Raw genomic sequence first — 14,865 nt, forward strand, 5'->3', positions numbered from 1 at the left:
TGGCTTCAATCCTGATCCCCTGTACTGTCTATGTAGAATTTGCATGTTCTCCGTGCGGTCACGTGAGTTTTCCTTTGTAAAACACAAAGTGGAGGAGTAACTCAGCGGGTCTGGCAGCATCTTTGGAAGGAGTCTGCAGGTTTTCCTCTAGTGGCATCTGTTTCCTCCCACGTCCTAAAGACATCTCGGTCTCTAGGTTGATGGGCCAGTGTTGGGTCTGTGTTGAGTGGTAGAATGTGGGGAGAATAAAAAGAGATTAGTGTACGGTTACTATAAATTTGTTCTTGTTGGCTGACATAGTAGGCCAAACAGGGTGTTACGGGCCCTGATCAAGGCTTGTGAAGAGTTGTAGGATCAGATCTTTGTTGGTGTAATTGATTGGTGCACAGAGTTAAGAGAGCTCAAGTAAGATAAAGGAATGAAGAGAAGAGATTGAACTTTTCTCTTTGCCTTCCATCACAATGAGGAATGTGGAGGAGTCACTGTGGTGGATGTTCATGTTAAAATGTATTTTGTGTGTTTTGTTGCTTTTTAATGGTATGACTATGGCAAATCAAATTCCTTGTATATACATATTTGGCTAATAGAGTATGGTTATGATGATAATTATGATAAGGTAGCACAATCAATAATCTATTGCCTGCAGGATGCCAGAGTGAGGATCTGGCTTGAAACGAGATTGGAGATGAAAGGATAATGATCAAGGCTATGTGATTCATTTTGGGAAGGATAAAATAGAATTACAAGTAGTCCACTTGAAAGATATCTGGAGCTGGGTGCGAAATTATAATGTCAAATTTCATTATTTATCCTTTGGGTTATTATCAGAACCAATTGCAGATTCAGTAGGGAAATTTGGGAGTTGAAGAAGTGATGTGGAAAAAGATTGATTTTGTGGGGTGCCAGGATGATGTGGGAAGGATAGGAAAGGACTGTGCCAAAGGGACGTGCTCAGTTTGAACCAAGCTGGGCCATTGCTCTTGCAGTAAGGATAAACTGGATCATAGTGAGGTATGAAGGTGGAGATTGGGTTATAACTGTAAAAAACAAACAAAAATGGAACAAAGTACAGTTGGAGTCTGAAATTCAGCTTTATCTACTGGAGATATGGATGGGACTGAAGGATATAAAGGGCCTGTCCCACTTAGGCTATTTTTTAGGCTTCTTCTTCTTGCGTATGGCGTGCACAACCTTAAGTTGTAGGACAACTTGTTCTATTTGATCTTATTTGATTGTGCACGCCGGGTTGATTGCATTCGTTGAAGCAGGGCGGACCATGTGAAGGTTGCAATCTTCCACCCCATTTTTTAGGCGACTACAGGTGATTAGGCTGTCGCCGGGGTGTCGCCTGTATGGTTGTGAATAGTCTCCTCAGTCACCCAAAGAATCGTAGCGTCTTTCTGGTCGCCGCTGAATTTTCAACATTTTTAAAATATTCGGCGACAATGCGTTGACGCCAATGAACGTAGCTTGACTTCTCCTGACCTAGGTGCTGTCGTAGGTTGTCACCGGTGCTGACTTTGGTGAATTCCATTGGCGACTACCTACGTCAACCGGCAACAGTTACTGGCGACTGAATTGTCTTCGACTGGGACGTAGCTTGTCGCGGGTGGACGTAGGTTGTCGCCTTTGTGGTCGTGGGTTGTCGCTTGTGTGGTTGTGTGTTGTCGTAGGTGTGGTCGTAGGTGGATGTCCTAATGGGACGCCGGTTGTTGATAGCTTGACGTCGACTAGGTGGTAGATTGTTGTAGCTTGTCGTAGACATTGTCATGGGGGGGGGTCCAGTCGCTGGTTTTTCGGCGACCTGCTACGACTATGACAGTCACTGGCAGTCGCCTAAAAAATCGCCTAAGTGGGACAGGCCCTTTAAGTAAGTAAACCAAGAGTGGGTGATGAATGTGTGAGTAAAACATTTGAACAGATAAACAAATTGGGGTGTGTGGCCTAATATTAATTTCTTTCTGAAGGAAATGACAAACATGTAGGGACTATTGAATTGTTATCTCGCAAGAGAGATGTGTGAGGGGGTGGAATAACTTTAGTGAACTGGGAAGGGGATTGCTGCATTAATATAGAATTAATTGCTTAAGTCTTTGTCGTATTGTCAAAACATGGAAGTAATGCATGATTAGAAAGTTGATTAGGAGGGTTTTCATGACCAGAAACAAAGATTAACAATGAGCTGTTTTTGGAAGCAGCGCAACATAAGTTTATTTGTCTGTTGCACCAGTCTGAAGAAGGGTCTCGACCCGAAACGTCACCCATTCCTTCTCTCCAAAGATGCTGCCTGTCCCGCTGAGTTACTCCAGACTTTTGTGTCTACCTGCAACATAAGTTTACTTATGGGAAGGTTGTTTGTCAAATCCTGGGATGCGAGTGTTATTTCTTTCAGAGGCAGCTGAAGAGCAAATCATGAATTCAGCTGCAAAAACCGTGATCCCTAGGCTACGGTTCAGATCAGTGATTTGATTGCTCCACAGTCAACATTGTTTTATTTTGTTACAATGCTGTGTGAGCCATCACTTGAATTTTCGAATAGCTATTTCTACCAGAAATCTTTTGACAGCTTTTCATTTCCACTTTCTGAAGTCGGATGCCTGGAATGTGCATTACATCGGCATGCATCATTTGCTTTGCTTTGCAGGAGAAGGAATTTAGTTATTTGTAGAGCTTTTTTTTCCTGAATGGAAGTGTTTTTGTCTTTTTGATATTTTGATTTGACATTTAACACTACACCAATACACATTTTCCACAGAAAATTATTTCTGTGATTTCTCTATGTAAATGTTTGTGATTAATTAATATCCTAATATTAATATTCCTATCATGGTGGCAGCCTGTTAAATTAATCTATCAGATAGAATTTATCTGATACTTTTATGCAAAGGTATTTGAATATTGGAGCCACCTTTTTTTAATATTTGGGATATTTTTTCATAACCTTCTCACAACACAATTTGGAAGTTGTTTTTTTAAACTATAATGCATTTTGAGGACCTGTGAGGTTGCGTTAGAGCTCAATATATTCCAAGGTCACGAGCATCTTGCAATATTTGACATTGCTGCTACAACTAGAAGTATGTGTTCAGTTACTAGAAGTTGAAGAGCACAGTTTTTTTATCATTTATACCTGTGGTTGGCATGGCGATACAGTAGGTTGTACTGCTACCTCAACTCAAATGACTAAGGTTCAATCTGATGCTACGGTGTGAAGTTTGCATATTCTCCTGGGTTCTTGTTTCTTCTCGCATCCTGAAAATGGTCATGGGTTTAGTTAGTATACATTACCCTTGGTGTCTGAATGGAATAGGAGAATCAGAGTGGAGTTGATGAGCACATGAGAGAAAATAGATTAGAGGGAAATGTCATTTGGGATATGGGATTGATACAATTATTCTGAGAGCATTGACACATTGGGTTGAATGGTGGCATCTAACCTCATAAGGAAATATGAGAAATTTAAATTGGTATTCATAATTGTGCATTTTGTGCAAGTTTTGTATGCAGCGTCATTTATAAGGTAGATTCATAGATTATGTAACGTTTGTGCTTGTAATAAGTGTTCATTGGTTAGCTGGTAATTTGTGTGTCAGATTATTATGTATAGACAGTTGGATATTAAAGGTCTTTGCTAGATCTCTGACTAGATTTTGACATTGTCCTAATATTGTCTTGCAAAATATCCAATCTATTTCAAGGAGGCCAAAACAACAGGTTTTACAGGCCATTTCAATAGCTAGCAGATGCTATAGGAAGCTTGCTTTTCAGGCAGTCGTAGAAATCTGTTGTTGAGATTTATTTTCCTGTATGTCAGATTCTATTTGTGCTGTTCTGTTTTCTGCCTGAAGCTAGGTTGTGCCCAATACTGGGAAGTAATTATTGCTTCGAAAACACTAGGAATATAAAGCGTACAAGATAAAGCTACAAGATAGTTTATGATAAGCAAATATAAAGTTTGTCCTGTAAAACAAATTGGTCCATATACTTGAACAGCAGTAGATGTGAATCTCTTTAAATTGTGATGTATGACTTTGGTTGTGTCCGACGTAAGCACCGGATGTATTCAGAGGAGTGAACCTTTGATCTTATCACAGAACTGAATCCCACCACAAAAGCTGGGAAATGTAAAGTCAAATGATTATATTAATCTACAATTTTAAAAGAAACCCATTTGTATAATGCTGACCATTATACTGCTAGATTATTGTTTAAGAAAGAACTGCAGGTGCCGGAAAAATCGATGGTAGTCAAAAATGCTGGAGAAACTCAGCGGGTGAGGCAGCATCTATGGAGCGAAGGAATAGGTGACATTTCGGGCCGCGGGTGGGGGTAGGGTGGATGACGGGAAGAAGAATGGAGGAGGCAGAGACAACAGGCTGTGAGAGAACTGGGGAGGGGAAGGAGGGAGAAAGCAAGGACTACCTGAAATTGGAGAAGTCAATGGTCATACTGATGGGGTGTAAACCACCCAAGCAAAATATGAGGTACTGCTCCTCCAATTTGCAGTGGGACTCACTCTGGTCATGGAGGAGGCCCAGGACAGAAAGGTCAGATTCGAAATGGGAGTGGGGAGTTGCAGTGCAGAGCCTCCAGGAGATCAGGTTGGTTAATGTGAACCGTGCGGAGGTGTAGGGCGAAGCGATCGCCAAGCCTGCGTTTGGTCTCACCGATGTCGAGCAGTTGATACCTAGAGCAGCGGATGCAATAGATGAGGTTGGAGGAGGTGCAGGTGAACCTCTGCCTCACCTGGAAAGATTGCTTGGGTCCTTGGATGGAGTCAAGGGGGGAGGTAAAACGACAAGTGTAGCATTTCTTGTGGTTCCAAGTGAAGGTACCGGGGAGGGATGGTGAGGGTGGTTTGGGTGGGAAGGGATGAATTGACCAGGGAGTTACGGAGGGAGCGGTCTCTGCTGAAAGCCGAAAGGGGAGAAGATGGGAAGATGTGGCATGTGGTGGGATCCCGTTGGAGGTGGCGAAAATGTCGGAGGATTATCTGTTGTATGTGACGGCTGGTAGGGTGGAAGGTGAGGACAACTGGGACTCTGTCCTTGTTACGAGTGGGGGGGATGGGGAGTGAGAGCAGAGCTACGGGATATCGAGGCGACCCTGGTGAGAGCCTCATCTGTAGTCGAAGAGGGGAACATGAGGACATCTCCGATGCCCTGGTTTGGATCACCTCATCCTGGGTGCAGATGGGGAGTAGACAGAGGAATTGGGAGTAGGGGATCCTTGCAGGAAGCAGGGTGGGAAGAAGTGTAGTCCAGATAGCCATGGGAGTCAGTGGGTTTGTAGTAGATGTCGGTCAATAGTCTGTTACCTGCGAAAGAGATAGTGAGGTCTAGAAATGGTAGGGAGATGTCGGAAATGGTCCAGGTGAATTTGACTGCTAGATTATTGTTCACTAATGTCCATCAGGATAGGTGCTATCCTTGTTAGTCTGTTGCACCTGCTTTAGATGCTTGGTTGTCACTTACTGCCTCAGCAGTTCAGGGTCAATTTTAGGTGAAAATAAATGCCAGGGAGTAACTGACTGTCAGAAATGGTCCAGGAAAACTAGATATTTTGATTAATTTATAGTATTGTGATGCTTGCTGCATTGGTAATGTTCCATTAAAAGGAGCTTGGAAATCATGTGTTGGAAATAATAAAATGTGAAGGAAAGGTTTTGTTTGCCCATGTTAGGGTTTAGATTGCTTGGTTGTCACTTAACTGCCTCAGCAGTTAGTGGTAAAATTGGCACTTTTGTGTAGGAGTGGGGGGATATTTATTGGAAGGATCCAAAAGGAAGAGGTGCACGAGGAGACTATGAGTATGAGATGTAGTTGAAGAGAGGATGTCAAGGATGAATGAGTTTGTAGAAAGGATTAAAATACTAGACTGTAAAGATTAAAATAAATACTAAAATATAAACTAGATTGTTTGAGAAGGGAGGTGGAGAGTGAAATAAGGACATTTTACAATATTTAAAGAATTATTGAAATGTATGTTATTTCTGTTCAAAATTGTGTTTTAAGTTGTGTATATGTGAACAAAATGGCTGCTGAAAATAATTGAGTGAAATTGTGGCTGACAGTATGTTTTGGTGATTTTTGGTTGTCCACAAGACAGAATATTGATGCATTTCATTTGGTAATATATGTTCATTAGATATGAAGCATGTACAAAGCACTTTGTAATTAAAGACTTGTAGATCTAAGCTTTAAAACATAAAAATCAAGGTGATATTTGTTTAAATGTTATGTTGATGGGTTCATCATCATAAAATGATGAAATAATTGTATCTATTCAAGCCCATTTATTACATGGTGGCTACCTTTTCCGTTAACAATCTTGTTGCAGAGTTTGATATTTTCAGATTATCAGTCTACAAATTACATTCTGGTGTATTTGCAGTGTGGCAGCTTATTTACTAATTATATTTTCCACTTGGTCCAACTCGATGCCATCTTATAATGTACTATTAGCAAAATTTGTGTAAATATTTGCGTTCATTATGCAAATGTTTTTAAATACTTTAGGTGAATAAATCTTTTCTGCTTGCATTGATTTTTTTTTGTAGTCGGTAACAAACCTGAGCAAGGAGATGGAGTCGGTGATGAAGGACATAAGGAGCACGACGCAAAAGAAATACATTGATTATGGGAAGATTCCTGGTTCACCAGACAATGACTTTCTCTTCATGTATTCAGTAGCTAGGTATGTAAGCATTATTATCTATATATTACTAAAACTCTCATCTTGTTTGTTTGTATGTGTGGGTGTGTCCCCGAAACTACGCCAAAATGGTACACGATAGCGCTACAATTTTTGGCCCATCCTGCAAGGGGAGGAAGAGGGGAAAGAAGAGGGAGAGTGAGGGGGAATGGAGGAGGATGAGGGGGAATGGAGGAGGATAGAGGCAGGAAGAGGGATGGTGAGATAGTGGAAGAGGGAGGAGGGGAGGGATATTTTACAAGTTATTGCCATTTTGAACTTTAAAAACGTCGCAGTCGTGTTCTCACTTGCCAGCCGCGCCTGCACAGTTGGGGGAGGGTTTGCCGTGACTCACGTCACAACAGGAACCTGTCATCCGCGCCTGCGCAGTTGGGGGCTATGGGTCAGTGGTGGAAAATTTCCTTGGGGGACGGGCCCAACGGGTCCACACCTGGTCTAGTTTAGTTTAAAAATTAATAAGCTCAGTGTTGATTAAATAGTATTTTTTATTGCACAATGTGTAAAATAAATTGAATGATTTAAATTCAAATCAAATGGAATATATTTTGAAGCAATTTGTGTGCTTATTCTATTTTTCATGGGGTATTGAGACACTGCATTGCTTTTGTGCATGCAAAATATGGTGCCATTCGTCTAATCCACAATGATATCTTTTGGATATCAATGTAAAAGGCAGTTATCACTGTTCTCTTGAGCAGATCTTCTTTATGATCTATCATGGTATTTTGAATATGAAAGAAGTAGAAATTGGATAGGGGTGTGGTATTATATTGGGAGTGGCAGTTCGTACTTGTATTATTTCTAATTCTGAGTCACATACCAGATGTGATGGACAAGTGGCATTGATCATGAACTACAAATGGATGTGGCATCGGAGTACACAGGTTAGAAATTATGTTTGTGAGAAAGAACTGCAGATGCTGGATAAAATCGAAGGTAGACGCAAAATGCTGGAGAAACTCAGCGGGTGAGGCAGCATCTATGGAGAGAAGGAATGGGTGACATTTCAGAACGAGACCTTCAGACTGATGTCGGGGGTGGGGGGGGTGCGGGAAAAAGATAGAAAGTGGGCGGAGACAATAGGACGTAGGAGAACTGGGAAGGGGAGGGGAAGGAGGGATAAAGCAAGGGATATCTGAAATTAGAGAAGTCAATGTTCATACCACTGGGGTGTAAACTACCCATACCTCATATTTCGCTTGGGTAGTTTACACCCCAGACGTCTAGAAATTATATTATCAGCTTGATAAAATCTGCAAATGAACAGAATTTTTTTTTTTTTTTAATTGTTTGCAGGAAGTAAATCGGATAATACCCAAAATAAATAAGGGTAAACTTGAAAGAAGTACTTACCAGTGGTTAGGAAAGCCAAAAGGATATTGAAATGCTAAGCCAAAGCGGTTTAATATCATTCAGAAAAAGTTATGTTGTAATTTTCTGTCTTTCTGGTCACGTTTACTGTGTCTATTTCTGGTCATTGTAACAACAAATTAATCAATCGTGTATCAGAGAAATTGAAGAGAAGAGCAATTACTGGTGGTTGGGAGAAATGGGAGAGCATGGGAGTAGAGGTGGGGGCAGGGTGAAGAGATGGGGGGATTGGGGTTATTATTTGAAATTGGAGTGGTAAATTTAGGAAAAAATACTTTTACGAAATTTATTTTACCCCAAAGTGTTCTGATAAAGAAAATTAGAACAGGAAATACTGAAACATGTTTGCAAGAGAATGCTAAGGTCACTGTTCTAACAACCCATCCAGTTCCCTAATGCTTACCCAGACTAATGAGTTGCACCAGATCCATCAATGGCCCTTAAATATGTTAGCGTTAGTTATACTGCAACACTATCACGAAACTGAGAAAGAATAAAGAGGGAGACACAAGAAACTGCAGATGCTGGTATCGTGAGCAAAAAACAAACTGCAGGGAAGGCAACATCTGTGGAGGAAAGGGACAAAACGTTTTGAGTTGGCACTTTTCTTCAGATTAATTAGTGGAGAGAAAGCTGAAAAGAGAGGCGGGTGTGGGACAAAGCCAGGCAAAGTGATAAGTGAATACATGCGAGTGGTGGTGATTGGCAGATGGTGGAGTGAGTGACAAAGACTGGAGGTGAAAAGGAGGTAAAAGGGTGTCAGTTAAGAAAGGAACATGTGTGTGTGTGACATGTAAGGAAGGGATATGGTGGAATGGTATGGGGGCAGGATAAACAGGGAATGTGGTGTAGGCCAGAGAACACTGAGCTCCACACCTTCAGGTATTCAGACACAGAAGACAGAGGATAAAATAATCACAGTTTGTGAAAAGTACTTTGTTCATGTTTTTTTTGTGGAAGATTTTTATGTAAGCTGAACCATTTGGATGTTATGCTTAGTAAAATGTGGGACGTAAAAACATGGTGCCCGTATTTCCCAACTTCTTCAGGAGATTTGTTGTGATCGTCACTGATGCAGAAATAACATAAATTATTGACCAAAAGTGCATAAAACCATATTTAACAGAGTCAAACCATCTATCCATGCTGGTCAAGGGCATTAGCATCGATGAGTTCCCCACCATCAACATCCTGGGGTCACCAGTGACTGGCCCTGAGAGCAGAATCAAGTCGGAAGTCAGAATTTCTAGGCCCTGACAGCAAATCATAAGCTGGTTATGCAGCAGCCACATGGTATCCAAATGGTATTTCATCATCAGTGGACTTTGACCTAACACCATCAGGACAAAGCAGCCTGCTTAACTGATATCCTATCCACCATCTAAAACATTTATGCCCACCACCACTGTGCAAAGGATGCAGTGTGTATCGTTGACAAAATGCAATGCAGTTACTTGCCTCTGTTTCTCTGAAAGATCCTTGGAAACTCCATCACCAAGGTTGAGGGCTTCAAGATTGTGGAAACCATAATTTTTCTACCATAGATCGTATTTGTCATTATTGACTTCCATGAAGAAGTGATGCGGTATCATATAGTTCTGGGGCACTGTTCCCCTTGTTTTAAGTTGTTGGCTTGGCCGTGGCTTGAGAAAAACCTTTGTGAAAGTTATTTTGTTGTTACTTCATGAATGATTTGTCACTTTTTCTTCTTCCACCTCCTGTGCCTCATTTTCAGGCTTTCATTTTATGATCTTGGAGATCTTTCACTGGAAAGTAATGGGTATTAAGACGATTGTAAATCTTTGGTGAGAGCTCAGGCTTTATGGAAGTGATGAGGCTCAGCTGAATCAAAAATATAAAGGTCACTCTGGCACACGGTGGCTTCTGGAAAAGTGAGATAGAAGCTGCAGAATTTCTTTCAGCAAGTTAGGTGAAGGGTGAGGGCAGCATAGGGGGGGCCTAGACAATTTATTTGCGGGTTTTTTAAGCTTTCTTTGAGTATTTTGCATAAGCTTTCCATAATGCAGCGTTCCCCAGAAATAAAAACTGAGCTCAAAGATCACTGATGCATTGATGGGACGTCACTGATTCAAAATGTGATCCCTCTTCAAATGCTCATGCCGTTTGTTTTAAATGTGTAATCTTTGAAGAATGATATGATGCACTGTTAAAATATAAGGTACAAATTTATGGCTAGTTTAAAAAATGCTCTGGCATTGACCTGTGAAAGCAGCATTCTAGTTTTAGTTTGTGTTAATTTAGGGATTTTGCAGTTACATGGTAGTTACATTTTCCTTTAAATATTTTGCACAGGGCAGTTACATTTTTACCTCTGGTTTTTACGTTCAGTTGGCATTCACTTGAACAGCTAAGAAAAACATACAAACAAATTAAAAGTTTTTTTTTCAGGCTTATTTATTTGCCAAAAAAAATGACCTGCGGTTCATGTGCTGTATAAAATTAGCAGTAATATATTTCTTGCAATACTGCTGCCTTTGTCAGTATACGACAAATATGATCTGACCTTTGCTTCATATTTCTTTACTTTAAAAAATAAATTACATTTGCCTTAATATTTGAGTGCAATTGGTTTGCTACTGTTTTTAACACAAACAGGTGATGCAGCCAGTACAATTGTTGCCTTCAGCTCCAGCAATCTATGTTTCATTCTGATCTCTTGTGCGGTCTTCATAAAATTTGTACGCTTTCCCTTTAACCATGTGGATTTTGAACGGAGATCCCGTTTCCTCCCATGCCCCAAGTATATGGGTTGATAGGTTAATTGGCCACTGTAAATTGATCCTGGTGTGTAGGAGAGTTGAAGTACAAGTGGGGAGAATAGTTTGCTGAGGAAGTGAGTTCAGGGGAAGTGATTATTCAGAAAGCTGCCAATCAGCTAAAGTGGCTTCCCATGTTGACAGAAAATGTGGTAAATATATGGTGAGGTGCATGTTCAGGATATTGTGGCAAGATTTGGTAGGTCTACATTAATGTTTCGCATGAAATTTATTTTGCTGTTTCACATCTCTCTCAGCTTGAAAACTGGTCATGATTTCAACATGCATAATATGGCATTCCCATTGCTTTTACTTCTGGCCCTTGAGCTTGTAAATCTTGCTTTTATGTTTTATGCAGTGAAGAAAGTGAATGGTATGTTAGCATTCATAACAAAAGGATTTGAATATAGGAGTAGGGAGGTTCTACTGCAGTTGTACAGGGTCTTGGTGAGACCACACCTGGAGTATTGCGTACAGTTTTGGTCTCCTAATCTGAGGAAAGACATTCTTGCCATAGAGGGAGTACAGAGAAGGTTCACCAGACTGATTCCTGGGATGTCAGAACTTTCATATGAAGAAAGACTGGATAGACTTGGCTTGTACTCGCTAGAATTTAGAAGATTGAGGGGGGATCTTATAGAAACTTACAAAATTCTTAGGGGGTTGGACAGGCTAGATGCAGGAAGATTGTTCCCCATGTTGGGGAAGTCCAGAACAAGGGGTCACAGTTTAAGGATAAGGGGGAAATCCTTTAGGACCAAGATGAGGAAAACGTTTTTCACACAGAGAGTGGTGAATCTCTGGAATTCTCTGCCACAGAAGGTAGTTGAGGCCAGTTCATTGGCTTTATTTAAGAGGGAGTTAGATGTGGCCCTTGTGGCTAAAGGGATCGGGGGTTATGCAGAGAAGGCAGGTACAGGATACTGAGTTGGATGATCAGCCATGATCATATTGAATGGCAGTGCAGGCTCGAAGGGCCGAATGGCCTACACCTGCACCTATTTTCTACGTTTGTATGTTTAGGAAGGAACTGCAGATTCTGGTCTAAACCGAAGATAGACACAAAATGCAGGAGAAACTCATGTTACTTAGACTCACAGGCCATCCATCCAAGTGGCTGAACATGAATTTTGAAACTTTCTACTCGTGTTCGAAATAATTATGTATATCTATTTAAATGTTAACCAAGTAGATGGTAATTTTGGGCCAGATTCATTTCTTGATGAATGGGATTCTTTGCAGAGAAAAAAATTGCATCCAAGGATTAATGCAGCAACCCTTGTTGTTTGTGATATATATATACCAGTGACTTGGATGTGTATAGAGGAGGAATGATTAATACATTTGCAGATAACATGGAAATTGATGGAATTGTGGATAGCAAGGAAGATTGTCTGAGGCTATAACAAGATATAGATCATTTGGAAAGTTGGCTGGAGTGTTGGCATATGGAATTGAATCCCTGGTGATACATTTTGGAAAATCAAATGCGAGTAGGACACCTACAATAAATAATTTGGTGCTAAGGGAAGTTGATAATAGAGGGACCTTGGTGTTCAAATCCATAATTCTGAAAGTGGCAATACCAGTAGGGTGGTGAAACAGGCATAAAGTATGCTTGCATTCATAGGTCAGCGTATAGAACGTGAAAATTGGGATATGATGTGATTTGCAACACTCCATGGTTGCCACACCATCGGAAGGATATTCTGTGCTGGAGAGTGTGTAAAGGGGACTCCCCACCTGAGGGATGGTTGTTTAGGAGGGACGATTGGATAGGATGGGCTTGTTTTCCGTGGATCAAAGGAGTTGATCTGATGGAGAAATATTAAATTATAAGTGCCATCGGGGAGAGAGTCAGAATCATCTTGTCAAGGTCTTCATCTTTTCGTGTCCATCTTGTTACAAATGTTGACCTCGCTGTCATCGTCAGTCCTGAAAATGATGCAAGCTTCATGGTAGGAGTATGAAAACGAGGGCAGAGGTTTAAGGTGAGAGAAAGGAATTTTAAAGGAGGTTTTAGGGGAAATCTTTTTACACAGAGAGTTTGATATCCAGTATTTGCTATTAAAGGAGATAGTGGAATAACATTCACGATGTTTAAGAGATATTTAGACAGGCATTTGAATAGGCGAGGCATAAAAGATTACGGACCAGGCAAAAAGTCAGCATGGATGTAGTGGGCTGAGGGGCTTTTTCTGCGATATAGAGTTCTATGACTCCAAGAATTATATGTGCAAAGTTAACGGGCTGGATTGTGCGTGGGCCTTCTTGCTGCCAGTGGTAGCTGTGACACTAAAATTCTGCAGCTGCATGATTCTCAAAAGATTTGTGAGAATTTGGTTCCCTTGCATTCCATGGACAGTGGGGTCAAGAGTGGTGACTAAGGCTCACAATGTCATATGTGGCCCTGCAACCCCTTACCACCCTCTGACCATTTTAGTACTAAACAAAATGTAATAGGTTGAAAAGTCAATGGCTTGTTTCATTATTCTTAAATATTCCCATTGATCAATTAAAACTATTGTAAACAATTAAACATGAAGAAATTTAAAATTTATTTAAAATTATATTCAATAACTCATTCAAATAGGTCGCAAAATGAAACTATTAACTTTGTTTAAAAAGATAGACGCAGAATGCTGGAGTAACCCAGTGGGACAGGCAGCATCTCTGGAGAGAAGGAATGGGTGACGTTTCGGGTCGATACCCTTCTTCAGATAGTCTCTTCAGATACTTCTTCAGATACCCTCCTTCAGTCTGAAGAAGGGTATTGACCCGAAACGTCACCCATTCCTTCTTTCCAGAGATACTGCCTGTCCCGCTGTTACTCCAGCATTCTGTGTCTACCTTCGATTTAAACCAGCATCTGCGGTTCTTTCCTACACACATTGTGTAAAAATATGGTTGGCCCCATTTAAGTGATTGGGGTTTAATTAGATATGGCATGAAGCGGAAGAGACAGATATAAAGTAAATCTAGCACTTCGATTCAGAAGATTAAGAAGCAGGTGATTGATTTGACTTGGGTTTTAAAGGGATGAATAGTTTACTGAGCCACAATTTTGGCTAAGTTTGCCAAATCTAGCGGTAATGAGGCTTGAAACAATGCGGCAAATTTATTAGGATAATTTATGGCATGAATTATTTGTAGTGATTTAACTTTAATTCTGTTGGTGGCTTCATCAGCTGATGGGTGATAAATATTCAATTCCTTTTGCAATCAATTAGAAATAGTTTGTGTATGCAGCGAGATCTGGACACATTAATATATGGACTGATTAAGCAGCCACTTGATTAGCTCCCAATTCACCACAACCAAATTCCGTTCCCCACTGGCACACAGTGGAGGCGAGGCAATGTGTGCTATCTAAAAATGCGTTGCAGTCAAATTGGCTTATTTAACTGCACTACTCGAAAACATAACCACAATCACCAAGTAGGGCGAAGACATGAGATGCATGCCAAAATTGTACACTGTCTGGTGTATCTCTGGTCCTTCTGTTATTACTGGGTCTAAATATCAGAGCACCCTACCCAAAAGCACTATGAGAGTACCCTCACCAGAAACACCAGTAGCTCAGGAGGCGCGATACCACAGCCATCTCAAGGGCAAGAAGTGATGGGCAATAAACAGTGGTTTCATAGCGATGTCCAGTTCCTGTGTCAGATGACGTATAGCTCGCTGTCGTCGTCCAACATGTTAACCATATAACCATATAACAATTACAGCACGGAAACAGGCCATCTCGGCCCTACAAGTCCGTGCCGAACAATTTTCTTTTCCCCTTAGTCCCACCTGCCTGCACTCATACCATAACCCTCCATTCCCTTCTCATCCATATGCCTATCCAATTTATTTTTAAATGATACCAATGAACCTGCCTCCACCACTTCCACTGGAAGCTCATTCCACACCGCTACCACTCTCTGAGTAAAGAAGTTCCCCCTCATATTACCCCTAAACTTCTGTCCCTTAATTCTGAAGTCATGTCCTCTTGTTT

The 14,865-nt window shown here is 40.9% G+C and overlaps 1 protein-coding gene across 3 annotated transcripts in view; it reads left to right on the plus strand.

The window, feature by feature from the left end:
• Window positions 1–14,865, plus strand: part of ubr3 (ubiquitin protein ligase E3 component n-recognin 3) — a 181,337-nt gene that overhangs the window by 118,935 nt on the left and 47,537 nt on the right. For all 3 annotated transcript variants that reach the window (XM_055638004.1, XM_055638005.1, XM_055638006.1), the window contains one exon: window positions 6,560–6,696. In XM_055638004.1, the coding sequence (XP_055493979.1) occupies window positions 6,560–6,696 (137 nt within the window). The remainder of the gene's footprint in view (window positions 1–6,559; window positions 6,697–14,865) is intronic.

This window comes from Leucoraja erinacea, chromosome 7 (genome assembly GCF_028641065.1).
Source record: "Leucoraja erinacea ecotype New England chromosome 7, Leri_hhj_1, whole genome shotgun sequence".
In the NCBI taxonomy this organism is placed as follows: domain Eukaryota; kingdom Metazoa; phylum Chordata; class Chondrichthyes; order Rajiformes; family Rajidae; genus Leucoraja; species Leucoraja erinaceus.